The sequence below is a fragment of the Sinocyclocheilus anshuiensis genome, unplaced genomic scaffold (genome assembly GCF_001515605.1).
Source record: "Sinocyclocheilus anshuiensis isolate Anshui unplaced genomic scaffold, SAMN03320099.WGS_v1.1 scaffold626, whole genome shotgun sequence".
NCBI lineage: Eukaryota > Metazoa > Chordata > Actinopteri > Cypriniformes > Cyprinidae > Sinocyclocheilus > Sinocyclocheilus anshuiensis.
Genome location: NW_015544167.1, coordinates 630,103 through 648,427, shown reverse-complemented (window position 1 = coordinate 648,427; position 18,325 = coordinate 630,103). Strand labels below are relative to the sequence as shown.

The following is an 18,325-nucleotide window of genomic DNA, read 5'->3' as shown; positions in this document are numbered from 1 at the left end:
ATATAAAAAAAATAACAAATTTTTCTCCCCAAAAATAGCAGTTACACCATACAGTCTATGAGTTACACTTTTTTTTTTTTTTTTTTTTTTTTAAGAGTTGCTTTAATAATTTCTTAAAAAAAATAATTACAATTAATAAATTGTACACAAAGAGCTAACATTTAGAACAGAAAGGGATAAAAAAAAACAAAAAAACAAAATTGAAGACAATCAAACTAAATCAACAGACAAATCCAACAATTACATCTAAAAACCTAAAAAGTGATTGAATTTAATCTCGTTTAGTTTTTAGGTCCAGCATATTCAAGATCAGCATGTTATTGGCTCGTGTTAGGACTTTCTTCCATATGAAGACACTGCCTGAGTTTGCCGTTTTCCTGAAAACACAGAAACGGAGTCATTAGTTTGCCAAATCTTCCCCATCTTGGGATCATGAACATGTTAAGAGAGATGTTTTAACAGTTACTTCTACTTGAATCAGCTAAAAAAAGTCTGTAGCTGAATTAATGGAAAGAAATGGAACATTTATAATAAAGAGTAAATAACTAGTTACACCACCATTATCAGTAAAAACTGCAACCAAGCACTTTCTGTAGTCTGTGACACTTAAAGGGATTTTTCACCCCAAATTCAATGAAATTCTATTATCAATAGTTTCCAACCTGTATGCTTTTTTTCTGTAGACCATGAGATATTTTGAAATGTCTCTTGTTTTTTGTCCATATGATGAGAGTCAATGTGGTTCTCAGACGTTTTGGGGAAAACAAACCTTTAAAAGCTTTCTTTTGTGGAACACAATGTTTTGGAGTACACTAGCTTACACAAAACCTTAAGATTAACATACTTAAAAAAAAAAAAGAAAAAAAAAAAATATTTCACAGGGTCCGAATTTGTCCTGATGCAGCAAAACATCCTCAAACCATCACACTACCACTTATGAAATGAATGTTTGGTTTTTGACCACGTCTACCAAAAAGTTCTGTGTTCCAGAATTCTTGAGGATCATCCAGGTGCAAATGTGAGACAAGCCGTTTAGTTTTTTTGAGACAAACAGTTTCTGCCCTGCTACTCTGAAATGAGATCGATGGCAGTGTCATGCTGATGCTAGAGTCATGTAGACTGAAACTATTCCAAACTCTGTAATATGGCTCTGATGCTTGTTTGTCAGAGCCCAAACCTTGGAGCATATCAATGAATGATTAAATATACCGCCTCAGGATCCTTACATACCTTAATCATAAAAAAACAAACCTTGCGAAACAATAAAATGTGATCATATTTAGAGTTACTATGCCTCTATGAAAAAGACATTTGGCCTTTCAACTCTATAGTGGGACTACAGCTGCCAATTTAAGTGCTATGGTTTTTCCTACTTAAACATGTACGATCTTCTCTGCATGTTCATTCTGACCTCTTGTAGTCTGGTGATCTCCTTTTTCAGTTTGACCAGGTACTCAATCTTCTGCTTGGGGTTCTGATGACCCAACAGTTTCCCATTCTCCTCGGTCAGATGGTCCACCTGCTTTCTCAGAACCTCGATTTCCTGCAAGACACTACTAGGGTTCAAATAAAGTACATTTAAAGTTTACATTTACATGCGCTTAAAGGCACTGCTCCCTTTAAGTTCCCTCACTGTTGAGAATTGAGAGCTACAGAAGATTTTAACTTAAATGATCACAAAACTATTGTACAAGAAGTTTCACACCACATCTTATAAACACTTTGCGCTACATATTGATACAAATCTGACTGTCTTCTGTTGAACCCTTAAAGCATTTAGTCATACAGGTTTGGAACAATGTGGGCTGAGAAAAAGATGACAAAGGAACATGAAATACGGAGAATTTTAGGTTGTAATGTCCAACCAAATCAGTCCAGTCCCCTTTACAATCATCAGGTCTCAGTGTTAAGTACTTTACATTACATAGACTTCTATTGTTTTTATATACAGATAGTTATACACTTTTTAACCTAAACCCACCCCTACCACTCACAGAAACTTTCTACATTTTTACAATTTCAAAAAAATGTTGTTTTACAAATGAGGACGTCCCCAAATGGAGGTTTTCGGCGATTTTGTCAGGTTTTGCTCACTTTTGGGTACAAATTCCCCCAAATATGGTTAAGTAGGTACACACACACACACACAGAGAGAGAGAGAGAGCGAGAGAGAGAGAGAGAGCGAGAGAGCGAGAGAGAGAGAGAGAGCGAGAGAGCGAGAGAGAGAGAGAGAGCGAGAGAGCGAGAGAGAGAGAGAGAGCGAGAGAGCGAGAGAGAGAGAGAGAGCGAGAGAGCGAGAGAGAGAGAGAGAGCGAGAGAGCGAGAGAGAGAGAGAGAGCGAGAGAGCGAGAGAGAGAGAGAGAGCGAGAGAGCGAGAGAGAGAGAGAGAGAGAGAGAGAGCACGGTGAGTGGATTCTGAAACACCTCTGATTAGCCATTGCTTTCCTGAAATCGACAGATAAATCTGTGATTGGCTGAAATGTTCAACGCTGCAAAAACATGTTTTAAATAGAAACCTTTTGATGCGCTCTAGAGCTCAAACACAAATATGCATTGAAGCTTGCTGTGAGGTGGCTGCCGCTTACTTTCATTTGGCTGTTTATGTTTAATTTGATATTAAAGTTATGTTTGCCGGTTCCCGCTTCCTTCCTTCGTCCCTGGGGATTGAACTTTGTTACATACATATATACTTTTTCCTTAAATCATCCTGGCGATCCACCCAAGGGTCACGACCCAGGGTTTGAAACCCACTGGTCTACACTATATTAATTAAATTCTCATTAAAGCTACAAATGTTATTCAGTCAAAAGAAGAGATTTTCTGTTTGTGTTTTGTTGTTCGATTATGACACAGACAGTTGCATGTTTATTAAAGGGGTGGTTCACTGGGTTTTTTCTAGGCTTGATTGTGTTTATGGGGTGCAGTCTAACGTGTTAATGCTTCGTTTTTTTAAAAAACGCATTATTTTTCACATAATTTACCTTTATTCCACAACCGCTCTGTCCCTTCTCTGATAAACACGCTGATCATTTCCTTCTTTTATGAAGCCCCGTCCTCAGAAATAGGCGATGGGCTCTGATTGGTTAGCTAGCCCAGTGTGTTGTGATTGGCTAAACCGCCTCTAGTGCGTGTCTAGACGTCCCGCCCCTCACCTCAGCGGCATGTGCTCCGGTTGTATTGTAAACAACGTCGTCATTAATATCGCTTATCAGTTTGAGCCCGATAGAGAAGCAGAGGATATTACTGAAGAGGATCGTGCAGAACCTGTGCAAGCACGCTTTTAATGGTAGGCCTATGTTTTTTGCTTGTTGTTGTCTCATACTTTTAGATACACTGTTGTAAATGCTACTGCTTATGTTAGCTTTTAATATACAGTTTTATCCTGATTAAAGCTTTAATACAGTACGGCAACTGCACGCACGCGCCATGTTTAACGCTTCTCATAGCTATGTGAAAATAAGTGTATAATTGGGGCTGAGCTGAATGAGAGAGAGAGAGAGAGAGAGAGAGATGCAGAGCGTGTGCAGAGCAGGGGGACGCAAGGAACAGTATTAAGAACCGCTGCTTTAGAACATTGATTTTGAAACTTCAGAAAGCATGAGAGAACTGAATTGAATTCTTTAGCGTCTTCTTGCACTTGAATGGTTGAAAATCGCTTAAATGTTTAAATTGGCCTGACTGGGCTGCATCATCATGATAGTTTATCATTTGCACGTGTGACAATTCCCTCAAATCCTTATAGCATATTTTACGCTGATCCCAGGCCATCAGGCAGTCCCCTATTGTTGAACCATTGGCCGCATTTACATTGCATGGTTCAAGTGACCCAATAGTGATTTTGTCCTCCCACGTGGCACAGATCGAATATGGCCCATGAACGTGTAAGCAGGGAAAAAACACATTCTGATATTCTCAGATCGGTTTCAGGCTCATTCTCGGATATTCCCCTGTTAATGCGAGTTGGATGTCAAATGTTTTTGAAATGCTTCGCAGTACAGATGTATATCTATTTCAAATGAAACATCTCTAGTTCTCTAGCAGAGTATTAAAGACGGCGGCTTGTGCACAGACGAGTGCTTCAATCTATTGCTAGCTGTTGTGGAGACTCTATTCGTTCAGGCGAAATCACAAAATAATACACACACAAACATGTCCCTGCTCTTACGATCACTGGAGAACACAATTGGTTTTAATGAGGAAAAACTATACGAGGGCGGATTAAAACCCAGAACCCTGCTAACGTGCTTTGCACAAGTTCTACTGCTAGACCATTAGTACCCACGGATGAAGAATCGGTACTAATTAATGATTTTGATGTAAACTATCGCATTAATGTTTCTATGTGTGTGCACAGAGTTTGGTCTTTTAATATCACTGTCTAATGCATTGAGTCATGTTAAGCGTTTTTCAAGTTAAGCCCATGTAGTGTAAATGCAGATATCGGATACAGGTCACTTTTAAAAGAAGGTGTAAGCTGTAAAATCAGATTAGTCAAAAAATCTGATTTGGGCATCTAGACCTACAGTATAAATGCAGCCATTGCTTTCTCTCTGACCTGCTGCAGTTTTTCCTGCTGATGGTCTTTCTGCCGCAGCTCCCGCAGCTCCAGGCAGCGATTCCTAAGTTCAGTGGTCAGTTCCTGCACACACGTCTGAGACTGGACAAGAGTGCCTTCATTATGCTGCAGCCTGTAACACACACACACACACACACACACACACACACACACACGGGGTGTAAGAAGATTAGTGTGTCACAGGAGTTTCATGGCAATTCATACATTTAACGCACAATATGGAATGGAAAAACTGTTGGAATAATGGAATAAAAACTTATTGCTTTTGGGTGGCAGAAAATAGTGGTTGGAGACACTTTGCAGTATTACAAAACAGTCTGCTCTACAACAGAAAGTGCTTCCAGTGCAAACTGTGTAGACCTGCAGGGTTAAGGACGGGCAAAACCAGTTTTTCCAAGAAACAAGCAGGAGAAAACAGACCAAACAGCAGCGGACAGTAAGAAAGAACCTATTCACACTTGTCACTCCATCAGAGAGCTTTTCGATTAGTTAAAACTGTTACATTTACACTTGGCCACATAAATGAGTCTCTGCGAAGCCAATATAAATTTGATCTTAAACTGCTGCACTATTTGCAAATTCAGCAGATTCACGTCACTGAAAGCCACAGATATGCGCTGCAATCGAAGATTGAGAGCGTCATCGGCACTGCTAAAAGAATTGAGCGTTCAACACTTTTAATGAAGATGACTGTGTTAAACAGGCGAAGAGAGTTTCATTTGCACATGCTTGCTGAAGAGAGATGCTCGTCTCTGACAGGCCATATCTCTGCACATGCATGTTGCAGTAATGCTGTGGTATCTGCTATCAGGAGCCGGCAGTTATAACATGCGCTTGCACCTGCTTTTTCTTTTGTGTTGTTCTGGTAGGAGTAAAATTTACGTATGTGGTTTCAACCAGACACTTTTACCTTGTCCAGTTGCATCTGGAATGCGTCTCAAACCACCTCCAAGTGCAATCAGTCTTGAATGCGTTTCAGAGGCCATTTACACCTGGTCTTTTTGCGATTGGATAGCTATCCGATCAAAGAAAATGCATGAAGTGGCCAAGTGTAAATAGGCCCAAAAGGAATATTGGGTTTCAACCACAAATAAAACTTCTAAAAAAATGTTTAATTCAGCTTCAGATAATCTAAACAATATGATTTCAACAAATATCAGCTCACTTACGCTGTCTGAGATTCAGACAACTGCATCATCAGGGAGTTCTGTGCAAAAAAACAAACAAGAAAAAAGATTAAACTTAACAGGGCCTCACATAGAAATGTTTGGTTCAAAAGGGCAATTACCATATATTTTTATGCAATTATTTTTTTTTTTACTTCAGAGGTGATGTAAACTAATTCGTATATAGAGATTGTTTAGGTCTTGCCTTGACATACTTTTATTTTCTTCTCTTCTTCTAGTTCTCTCAAAACAGAAATGTGTGTGGCCTCCCTCACATCTCTATAAAGACAAATAAACGGTTTAATTGCAGGGACCGAAAACTCATGTATGAACAAGTGTGTGAGTGAATTGTTCTTACTCTTGCGCACAACCGCTCTGATTGCGCTGATTCTGGACGGCATAAAACTTGTCCAACAGCGTTTGAATCTCCATTCGCACAATCTCTTTTTCATTCAGCTGGGCCTATAGATGCATAGGCAAACGTGTTATAAAACGCGTTAAACGTTTTATAAAAAACAAAACTCAAAAGTATAATATTTTGGGTGCACAGCAATTAAAATTGACAATTTACACAACATGAGTACATAAGTATATAACAACAAACGAATGGATTTATTACATTTATTGACTTGATTATTTAATAAGCTGTAAGATTCCCGCTGTATGTTTGCTGTAGTGGGAACTGCGTGTGCATAAGCATAACCTTCAATCTGTCGATCTCTTGGTTCTTAGCTGTGCGTTCTGCATTGAGCTCTTTCAGCAGGACCTCCATGGTGATCATAGAGGAGCGTCGGCTCTCCAGCTCTCTCTCCTGACACTCCAGCACCTGAGACAGACTCGAGCCAAAGCCACAGGGGGTGTGCGGCGTCTGAAAGCAGACAATGAGCACGTTTACATGCACACCAATAAGTTGATAACTCACAAATATCAGCTTATTAAAATAACCAGTTTTCCCCGTTTACATGCACATCAGTAACCTGACAACACAAGTAAACCATGTAAACTCACTCTGTCGGATGTGCTTAAATCTGCACTAACGATGCATTCCTGTCACGTTTCACACATGCACACTTCAATAAGCCGACAGAAAGCGGGTTAATGCGTTTAAATCCCGTGCGAAATCGGGGAAAGAGGCAAAAAACGACCTGGGTCGACCGGTTTATGCCCAAGCCATTTATGACCGTATTCCAATAAAAGAAAACAGGTTACCACGTTAACTTAACTTTACAATAAACCACAGCATAAGAGATAACTTTCTGTATTTTTACCATTTAAAAAACAACAACAAACTTTATTTACTTTCATGACATCCCCAAGAGTTGGTTTTGTGAGATTTTCTCAGGTTCAGCTCACAGTTTGCCCCACAAATATGGCTCAGCAGACATACACACCTGTATTTTTCCTTTGGGAGTGGCAGCATCTGGAGGTTGACTGACAGATTCTCTCACTCTCAGAAGGTTAATCTGATCACTCAGCTGTTCCACCTGTGCACACACAAAAATCGTTCTAGTTACACTAATAATACACTAAATAAATTTTGCCCAGATTTTTTGGCCAGTCAGAGCCAGTCTGCAGATCATGCAGTGTATAGGCCAATTCACACCGCAGACAAACACGTTGGCCGTTGACGCCGACAGGGGCAACACACCTCTGATGGTCACAGATTTTTTTAGCTTCAGACTATGAATCCAACCAATCGGAGGAGATCAAACATGTTTGATATTTTGAACCGATTCTATAACACAATAGGGTGCGTCTCAATCAGCTCCCTAGTTTAGTAGTCAGGGCACTGATCAGGGAGTCGGCTATTTTAAGGGCTGTCTCAATCGTGAAATCCTTCCAGTGCACTGGAGCGTTCGCTCCCTGAAAAATCCCACAATGCAACATAAAAGCTAGGGAGCATCGATGCTTACTTTGCTCCCTTACCGGAAATTACGTCACATTTCTGAAGTTAAACAAAAACCACACGAGCCAACTCGATAAAAATACAATGACATGCAATAGAAGATTTGAAAATACACTTTTTTTAGTATATTTCAGCATAAACACACATCGCTAGACAGGTAATGAACACATCTGGTTAACATTTATAATTAATATTCAACTGAAATGTTGTAAGGACATGTAACAGCACAATGCGTTTAAAGAGAATACAAATAATATCAGAAAGAGAGTGGTCCTGCCTGTAGTTGATTAATTCCTGCAATGATGTCCATTGACGTTGTACTAGTCATGTCGCCGGGAATTGTGTAATCACTGTCGCAATGAGTCAGGGAACTTACAAGTGACCAGATTCGTGCACACGATATACTGATTCACGAGCTCGGGAGCTGATTGAGACGCACCCACATTGTTTTCACTTGTCACGCGTCTCCTAGAAACAAGCCGCACGTTTCTGCTTGAGTTTGTAATCGGAACTACTGAGGATCACACACTACCAGACTTTAGAGTATGATGCCTATCATTTTAAAATCTGTTCAGTGTCCAGCCTTAAGTGACATGAATTTGCACGGCAGCCAAATACTGTAGAGTCTGATTAGACCTTTGATGTCTAAAAGATATGGGAAGCATTTTCTCCTCCCTTTTAAAAGTTGACAAATACTATTATTCTAACTATAAAATGATTATATTTTGCATTTTATTATTGCATTCCACGTTGCTGTTTGCTTGCAGTATACAAAACATCGAAACAACACTGACACACATTTTTGGTTTGCAACCAACCGGTTGAGAACTTATCATACAAATCTATTTTTGCAGGCTGCAGAGCGTCACGACTGATCAATCAGAATCAAGCAGTCCAGAGAGACGTTGACAATGACTGACCGACGGACTCTACATTATCTCATATTTGATTTAAAAACTGTAGCATGAATTGAGGCAGGATGAGCAGTACCTGTTCTTTCAGGGAGTTTATACTGTGCTCTTTCTCGGTGTTCAGGGTCCGGGAACTCTCCAGCAAAGCTGCCTGCTCCTCCACCACTTTACTGAGTCTCTCCACCTCATCTGTAGCGTAGGACAGATCTTCCTGTAGCAGTTCCAACTGTGACGCACACACACACTTTAGTTTAGGCTTTTGACAAAACCTCAAAACTCAAACCCAGTTACACACATACCTCTACACGGTCAGAAGCAAGGCGTCTCTCTGAAGCTTCTCGCAGCTCCTGTAGTTCATTCTGCATGTGTGTCATGCTCTCCTTCATCTGCTCTTTCTCAGTGCACACAGTGCTATACTTCCCCTGTGGGTACAACACTCACGAAATCAATACAAACTTCCTAAAGCACTATGAGAGCACAGTCAAGTCAAGTCACCTTCTATAGCACTTTATACAATATAGATTGTCAAAGCAGCTTCACAGTGATAAACAGGAAAATAACAATCATGGAAACTTAATGGAGACTGTTCAGATTCTGCTGTAAAGCTGATCTAAAAGACAATATTGTCATTATTTAACTCAAGTCAGTTCAGTGTTGGTTCAGATCAGACAGTGCTGCACGATAAACCGTATTTTTTATCGTGATCACGATTTCTACTACTCTCGATTTATTAAGCATAACTGTCTGCGATATTTGCCTGCTGGTTATTTATTAAAATGTTTAATTTAACCTGACAACATTGTGCTCTCTCTACATTACGGAAAGAGCTGAGCTGAAAACCCTGTTAAACATGTAAGTCTGAGTTCAGCAATCCCTTTTAGTGATATCTTGTTCAAATATAAGTTATATCACAATCACATGTAGTGTACGGCTAGAGATACTCACACTGATGTCAGAGATCTCTCCTTGCAGCAAACACACAGTCTGATCTCTTTCAGCCACCTCGCTTCGAAGATCTCTGGTCTCCTGCATCAACTCCAGCACCACATGCAGACTGTTAGAGGAGATTCATTAAAGAAAGATTTAAGAGAGAAAAAGAGATAGGAGAAGAAAGAAGAGAGACATAGATTAAAAATAACGGCAGGCCTGCAGGGCTTACACACACACACACACACACACACAGTGAAACGCCAGCCGTAACACAGCAGAAAAAACATTAAAATTTAGATTGAAATTAGAAATATATATAAAATGTAACGGCAGTATTCTTAGATGGACGTCAAGATAAACATCAATTTCATCAGAAACCTAATAAGATCATACTGAGAAACCAATTAATTGCATGAATCATGTTATTTTCAAGAAATTTAAGAATATTAATTCCCCCTAATGACTAATCATAAGCTGCTTGTGCATATGGTTTACCAATAACACACTTTGAAAATGCCTGCAGTGGTTGTCTTATTTCAAGCAATGTGTTGACATTAAAATTATGTACTGGAACGAATGAATGACGTGATTATGTGAATTTGAATCATTAGTAATACTACAGCATAAACCTCACTAAAACTAATTATTTGGACACACTATGGTTAACATGAACTATTATAGCAATAAGTGATATATTACATTGATGTTAATTTAAACATACTGATATGTTTTGACATGTTGTTAACGTTAATTCATAATTATAGCATTTATTAGTTAACGATAGCAGATACATTAACAAATGTTGTCCTAACTACAAAGTAATATGTTATCATCTTTATTTCTTAACCTCTAACAGACGTTTTTACAGTGAGTGAAAGCTTCCTGCTGCTTGATCAGTGCATTGCATTCTCACTTTGTCCTGTTCGATCTTCTGCTTGAGGCTGTTGATTGTCATGTTGGATGAACACACACTCTGCTGTAGAGCACTGACCTCATCGCTCTGCACACACACACACACACACACACACACAGCAGATACATCAGAACCAAAACGACTTCTAGAAGTCATGCAACACAGCATCAGAACATTTTCATGCAAATTGCAAATCACAAAAGAACTGAGAGCAGACACACATACCTGTTGCTGATTTTTGTTTGTCAGCTCAGTAATGTGTTTCTTCAGTGAGGCATTCTCTTCTACAGCCTGCACAAGCTCTCTGTAATACACACTCAACTTCAACACGTCTATAGGTGCATATGTTTTTACTAATGCAAATGACAAGTGCATACAGGTACAGCTGCTACAAAAAGTATTTGAACACTGAGCTATGGACATAATCCACTATTATCTGTTCTGGTCAAAAATGACCAGCAAACAAAAACTGCTTATGAATTTCCTGTTACGCTATTTTATTACCAAATACTGGATTCAATCAACTTGTTTTCTGTCAATCAGCACTGATTTTGTATTTATTTTTATAAATGCTCAATTGTAGGCCTCATTGATCTGAACTTATGCACCTCAGTTTGAGTGAACATTGCCAGAATTATCCACAAAGAATGCCTTTTTTCACTCAAAAACTGAGGCGCATAAGCACAGATCAATGAGGCCTACGATCAATCAGTTTCAAAAGGAAATGCAAAACCTGTGCTAATACAGGTTAAAAAAAGATTAGATTTACAAGCAATTTTTAAAAGGCCAGTCATTTGACAACACTTTCACTTTACATCTCACATTACTGTATATCTATTGTTCTATTGTCTATTCTATTAAAAAATAAACATAAATAAATAAATAGATAAAAACTAAGCCTAACTCGCTTTGATATTTGGTTTTAATATTAAACCTAAATTAAATAGCATTTTACTTAAGCATGACTGAAGTGTCTAATTACTTTTAGGACCACTGTAAACAACAACAACACTGTTTAGAGTTAAATCAAGTCCCTTATCCACACACATTTTCGCTGTATTTGATGTTATAGATATTATCAAGTGTTTGCGTGTCTCTCTCACTCACTTGGACACACTCTCTCTGTGTGCGGTCAGCTGGGATCTCACACTGCTATTCTGCTCTTTCTCCTCCTGAAGAGTATGCAGCAACTCCTACAAACAAAAGATTTTCCACAGTATGTGAAAACCAAAACCCACTTAAGAACAAGTGACAGTGCGAGTGTGGGTGTGAATGAATACTGACATTAATCTTGGTTTGCATTTCTGAGCACTCTCGGCTCTTCAGCTCCATCTGCTGTGTGTGTTGATCCAGCTCGAACTGAAACTCAGCCTGCAGTGTGTCATACATGTCCTGAAGATCACGCTGCTTCTCCAGCACGTGCTTCCACTCCAGCCTGAGAACGACATACAGGACATACTAAGCATCAAAGAGAAATAAATATAAATGTATTCTGTATTGCACCCTAAGACAGACAGATACAAAATCGTGATGAAAATCGTGTATCATTTTGTGATCAAAGATAAGTCCCATAGAAATATTTCACCTAAAAGGTGAGCCCGTGGATAAAGCACAGGCAATCTGCAAACTTTGCACAAGAGTTGCTCAAACCTTAGTCAATTTTTCACTACAAAAAGTGAAAGCGCAAAAAAAAAAAAAAAACCTTGACCACGCTTTTGGCATCTCTTGCATCTCTGCATTAACTGTCTCGTAGAAGAGAGATGAATCTACCTCAACACATGCTGATAATGGTAGGCTATATCAATCATAATTTATTGACTCAATAACTCAATGTCTTGTGGCCCATACATTAATGACAGGGAGAAAAAAAAAGATTTTCATCGATGACTGATTATGATGCAGTGGTTGAACCTTTATTATAACCTATACTTTTAGTATTATTAGCATCATTAAAATGTTTTGTTAATATGGTATTGGAACAAAACGCTAATGAACAACGATGCCCTTTTCGCCTTGGCTCAAACAGCAACTGTATAGGAACCATTTGTAACTTTTATAATGCACTCAGTTGTGAACAGATCACTCAGATGAGTTTTGATGTGGGCCTAGTTTTGTAGCTGGGCTGTAGTTTTGTCGTTTTAAAAACATTCTTATTGAGGCGTCCACAATCCTCACACCCATGTGATTTTTAACTAAACTAACACCGGCTGCTTTGAAGAAGCTTGATGGTCCTGATTTGCTTTTTAACTGTTTTGGTTAATTTACTCCATAATTCCTCTACTTCAAGTATATGTACTATTATTAGAGCATCAGTGGTGTTAGTGTGTGTGATGTACTTGACAGTGTCCAGCTGCAGCTGTGTGCTGATCAGGCTCTTGGACAGATCTGTGGTCTCTCTCTCGTGCTCTGCTTTCCGCTGCTGCAGTTCTGTCCGCACTGCCTCCAGCTCCTTATCAGAGGACTGCAACACGACACGCAGATCTCGCACCTCCACCCGCAGCACTGCAGAGAGGTCACAGCAAACAGCCATCAACTCACAGAATTCGTCAGATCGGCTACTAAATCAACACATTACTCACTTATGGCGCTTTACCACTGCATGGTACGGCACGGTACGGTTCACTTTTGGGGGGTTTTCCACTGGGTACAGTACCTGGTACTTTTTTTAGTACCACCTCGGTTGAGGTTCCAAGTGAACCATACAGTTACCAAAACGTGACGTGTAAACTCAGCTGATCACGGATTGGATCAGCTGAACACAACAGAACCGCTAGATTTAAATCAGCACAGCCAGCGAAGGTTTCGTTGTCTGTTGAGGAAGTACAGACGTTGCTCTCGTTGATAGCAGAGGAGCGGATCCAGCGAGAGCTTGATGGGGCGACGCGGGATGACGCGGCAAAAGAGGCGGCGCAACTATAACGACATGTGGATAATCCCGCCCACTCTAAAGCGGTACTGAACTGCAGTGGAAATGCAAACCGAGCCGAGCCGTGCTGTGCCGTACCGTACTGAGCCGTGCAGAGTCGTACCACACAGTGGAAAAGCGCCATTACTGGACTGCAAGCTCCACATCAATGCATAATTATTTAGTCAGGGTAGGTACAAGCATGAAAAAGTTTATTTAACAAGAAACTCAACATCAGCTCAAGACTCACCATCCATCTCTCTGTTTTCATCTTCCAGCATCCTGATTCGCTCCTGCAGACGCACCTGTTCTTCCAGCAGCGAGTGTCGCTCAGCACCGAACATCTACAGTTAGAGAGCAATGTCAAACCAATGCATGGACCAGAGCACCAGAAACACCCAACACTACTGCAAACACACCTCCTCTGTGCGACTGGACTTCTCGGCTGCTATGGTAACCTGTTCTTCCAGCTTGCTGATTTGTTGAAGCAGCTTCCTGTTTTTGGCTTCCTCCTCGTCTAACTGGCCCTGAACAAGGAGAGCCTGTTCCTAAAACCAAACCAAACCAAAAAGTTTAAGTCCAGACAGATTCCTCACAACAACATCTACAGTAATTTGCAACATGAAATTACGCTTCAGAAGAACTGCATCAGAAAATACTCATTTTGGTAATTAATTCAAACTATCATAATTTTATGATTTTATACTATTTTATACTACGAAAGCATTGTGAGCACCTGCATTTGTTTGAGTTCTTCAGTGAGCGCTTCACAGGCCAGCTCGCTCATCTCAGGAGGCGGCTGTTCGCTCTGGATGTCATCAACGTGGATATTCTCGTCCTGTCCATTCAGATGGTCTGGGCTAGACAGCGGCACCAGTCGATTACGCAGGTTATAACCTTTGGTGGGTGTAGTCAAAATCTGAGGAGCAGCAGTAGTCATTATAGGAGGTTTAATTTCGAAATCATTTAAAACAGACCGACGTGAAGTCTGAGCTCTTTACCTTTATGGTCTCAGCATGAATCTTGTTGAGTTGAGACACTTCCTGTTTGCTGTGGGCTTTAGTGGCCTCTAGGATCTTCTCCAGATGTTTGTTGGACTTCTCGAGGTAGCGCTTCTCAGATTCCAGCTCAGCCAGCTGTTTTCTGAGGAGTATAATTTTCACATTCTGGTCATAATGTTATTAATTTACAGCCACCAAAGACACTCAATTCGACAAGCATTAGTTATGTTACATGAATGCGACATGAACATACTTGTTGACCTCCTTGAATTCCTCGAAGGCTTGAATTGTCGCTGTGAGCTCTGACTGTTTCTGCAGCAGCTGAACCTTTATCCTCTCCACGGAAACTGATGACAACGTCTCCATAGTGACAGGGGTGGAGTAGATGGGCGGAGCTATGAATCAAGACATTAACAGTAGCTTAAGTGACCTGCCTGTGCTTCACATTTTACGATAAAGACAAACATAGCATTGCAACTTTTGTGTTGACTTTATTGTAGACCTATTTAATAGATACAAATATGTAATTACAATTAAGAGCTTTTTTGCAGTCAACACATCTGGGTTTTAAGGAAGGAAAGCTAAATGGGTCTTTGACAATTTTTGAATTACATCAATTCATGCAACAGTGGTCTCCACCAGTTTGCAAAGAGAAACAAATAGTTCTAAATGTCCAACTCTAAAGAGCATTTAACTGTTAAAATGGAGGCTTGAGTTCTTCACCTCCTGTGCTCTCCTCTGTTGTCTGAGCCTCCAGCAGCTGCAGGAAGGTTTTCTCCAGCGCGGTTAATGACTGAGCCTTGGTCTCAACTGCAGATCTGACAGAATCCAGAGCACGCAGGGCTCGAATCTCCTCCCGCAGCGCACAGTTCTCCGCAGCGTACTGCATCATCCGTGGGTGGTGCTCCACCTAACAAAATAATACACACACACAGAGTTGTAATTAAAATTGTTCAATCCCCCAGAGACTGTAAGGATTTACAAAATTCTGAAGATCTAGATTTTTTTTTTTTTAATTACATCTATCACAGTTTAGAAGAAATTGTTCTATTACATTAGAAAGTCTATGATTACAAGACACTTAAAAGTTCCTAAAGACACAGCTGGACTTTCCCTGCAGGGCAACAATCCCAAAATATACATCCAAATCTGAAGCTTAGATCAGAAATTGGTTGTAGAATGTTTTACTATGGTGCCAGATCAGCCTCAAAAATAATACATTTACAAAACACAATTCATAAATGCACAGCACAATTTACATTTACAAAATCCGATTCATAAATTCAAAACACAATTTATAAATACACAAGTAAACGCATAAATATTTCCCCAAATTTTCACATAAATGCATCTTACCTAAATAAATGTAAAATGTTTACCCAAATATGTATACAGTGGGTACGGAAAGTATTCAGACCCCCTTAAACTGTACATCAAGTTCTTGATTTAATTTCCATCACACATTTATGAATGATGTTACATGTATTTATGGATCGTTGAATCTGCATTTGCAAATCGTCACACGTGCGTGAACTGCTTTGAATTAGTGTGCGGTATTTTTGAGACCTTCCTGGCAGGTTAAGAGTCATAAATATATTTTTTTTGGAGGATGTTCCGTTCAGCCAATCCACCAATCAAAACGCTCCTTACTGAACAGACTCAAGAAGCTCAACGCTGCTCTTGTACTGTGCATTGTTCCATGATCGGGTCCTTGATGTAAAGACATTTTAATGGGTACTATTTTTTTTTTAGCACCTGATTACAATTTCTACAAAATCACATTATGATTTATATCATTCGCACAAAATACAGCTTGCTGTCTTATACACCAAAGTTGCACATACCCTGTTTATTCAGATCAATCTGTAATGTTATTAAATAAGTGTTAAATGTCCAGATATTTCATTTAATAACAACAATTATGTAATGTGTTCTGTTGTTGTTGTTATTAGTTGTAGTAGAGATGCACCGATATGAAAATTTTGGCCGATACCGATAACCGATAATTCTTTAAATATGAACGCCGATAACCGATATGTTGGCCGATATATCTAAATCCACATTTTTACATCATTTTTGAGAGCCTGATTACCAAAAAAGTCTCACCATTAAAAGGCATTAAACACTTCAACGTAAATCAAACATAAAACAGCCTTACAAATAAATAAAATAATGCTTAAATAATTGAAACAAGTTACTGGACAACATTACTTGGGTGTTTATAAAAAAAAAAAAAAAAAAAAAAATCATGTGCCATGGACAGTGGCGTAGCAGATGGGCACGCACTGCGGGGGGGGCCCCGCGATAAGACGATGGAGTGAGTTGAAAGACGATAATCATGTAACTACGATAGCCAGAGATATTGTCATTATTAAGAGTATTTGGCATTTCCAATTAATGTAAGCCTGTTATTTTCTGGCTATTGTTATTAGGTTACTTTTATAATTAAATTAATATTACAATTAATTTGCGTCGCAATCATTTCATAGCGCATCACCGCATAACTGACGTGCTGTGACTCCACAGCCTGTGAAGAAAATAAAAGATTAGGCTATTAGCTTAGGCTACTCCTCATTGAAAATGTTTTTAAAATGTCTTTTAAAACAGGTCTTTTATAGCCTACAATGAATTATAGGCCTATAGCCTAAATAAAATTGTTACACTTCAGTATCGCTTTATCAATAAAACTTAAGAGTAGCTTTATTTTAAGCACCGACTTTCTAAAACAACCTGTTCCAACACGAAATACGTTTCTTCTCATTGTTTTCACTATGTTCGGGCCACAAGAGAAACATTAAGGAAATAAATTAAAGGTCACATATATTTTACACCTTTCTGGAGTTTTATTTTAAGTCTTCAGTCAAAAGTCAAAGTTTATTTATAAAGCACTTTTTTTAAACAACATGTGTTTACCAAAGTGCTGTACAAGCATGAATAAGGCAATATGACAAATAGAATAAAGTTAAAAATATTATGAAATATTATAGAATAATGTCAAATAAAATAGCAGCTCTCACACAGTGTTAAACGCCATACTATAAAAGTAGGTTTTTAAGCTAGACTTAAAAACAGTAAGTGTTTGGGCCTTTCTAACATGTAAAGGCAAATTATTCCAAAGTCTAGGGACCGCCACTGCAAACGCACGGTCACCCCTGCTCTTCAGCCTTACACGAGAGACAACTAACAATGAATGGTCAGCGGACCCAAGTCCCCTCGATGGAGCATATGGCTGTATTAAGTCTGTCTGAACCATCTGCAGTCTGGTGAGGGAGGCCTGACTAATGCCTACATAAAGTCCATTACAGTAGTCAAGACGGGATGAAATAAAAATTTGTATAATTCTTTCAAAATTTTTGAAACTCAGAAAAGATTTAATCTTAGAAAGTTGCCTCAGCTGGGAAAAACTAGATTTAATTACCAAATCAATCTGTTTATCCAGTTTAAAATCATTATCCATTAAAACACCCAAGTTTTTTTACAGAGGGCTTCACAAATGGTTTTAAAACACCTAAATCCAGGTCAGGAGACCAGTGGTGGACGAAGTACACAAATCAAGTACTTGAGTAAAAGTACAGATACATATAATAAAATATTACTCCAGTAAAAGTAAAAGTACTCCTTTTTCAATTTTACTCGAGTGAAAGTACAAAAGTACAACCATACTTCAACAACTTTTTCTAGGAAGTACAAAAGATTTTTTATGTACTTAAGTAAATAAGTACTGATAGATTTATTTAGCAATTTTATATAGGCTACTTAATTTAATTTTATATTAGCACATATTTTTTATAACCCTACTGCTCAAAATACCTGGGATTTTCCCAAAATAACCACTATATGGAGTCAAGATATATTTGAGTTGTTGATATGGACTACATTGACGAGAGTGATGTAGTAATGTTCACTGTGAAGCTTACACTGCGAAGTACCTGAGAGAAAACAGATTTGACCATCTGATTTTCACCAGTAAGAAAAAAAATGTTTTAAAGCTTGTTGTTTTGCAGAACATCACAGTTA

At 39.0% G+C, this 18,325-nt stretch overlaps 1 protein-coding gene across 1 annotated transcript in view; it reads right to left on the bottom strand.

The window, feature by feature from the left end:
- Positions 1-153: 153 nt before the first annotated feature.
- The window catches only part of kif15 (kinesin family member 15), a 26,661-nt gene continuing 8,489 nt past the window's right edge, over positions 154-18,325 (bottom strand). Inside the window, exons 15-36 of the mRNA XM_016496055.1 lie at positions 15,032-15,218; positions 14,562-14,703; positions 14,309-14,450; positions 14,044-14,226; positions 13,727-13,855; positions 13,558-13,651; positions 12,739-12,904; positions 11,687-11,837; positions 11,510-11,595; positions 10,628-10,706; positions 10,402-10,489; positions 9,505-9,608; positions 8,859-8,981; positions 8,639-8,785; positions 7,134-7,226; positions 6,446-6,610; positions 6,101-6,204; positions 5,958-6,021; positions 5,746-5,783; positions 4,556-4,688; positions 1,412-1,543; positions 154-377 (exon numbers count right to left, since the gene is read on the bottom strand). Coding sequence (XP_016351541.1) covers positions 318-377; positions 1,412-1,543; positions 4,556-4,688; positions 5,746-5,783; positions 5,958-6,021; positions 6,101-6,204; positions 6,446-6,610; positions 7,134-7,226; positions 8,639-8,785; positions 8,859-8,981; positions 9,505-9,608; positions 10,402-10,489; positions 10,628-10,706; positions 11,510-11,595; positions 11,687-11,837; positions 12,739-12,904; positions 13,558-13,651; positions 13,727-13,855; positions 14,044-14,226; positions 14,309-14,450; positions 14,562-14,703; positions 15,032-15,218 — 2,610 coding nt within the window. The 3' untranslated portion in view covers positions 154-317. The remainder of the gene's footprint in view (positions 378-1,411; positions 1,544-4,555; positions 4,689-5,745; positions 5,784-5,957; positions 6,022-6,100; positions 6,205-6,445; positions 6,611-7,133; positions 7,227-8,638; positions 8,786-8,858; positions 8,982-9,504; positions 9,609-10,401; positions 10,490-10,627; positions 10,707-11,509; positions 11,596-11,686; positions 11,838-12,738; positions 12,905-13,557; positions 13,652-13,726; positions 13,856-14,043; positions 14,227-14,308; positions 14,451-14,561; positions 14,704-15,031; positions 15,219-18,325) is intronic.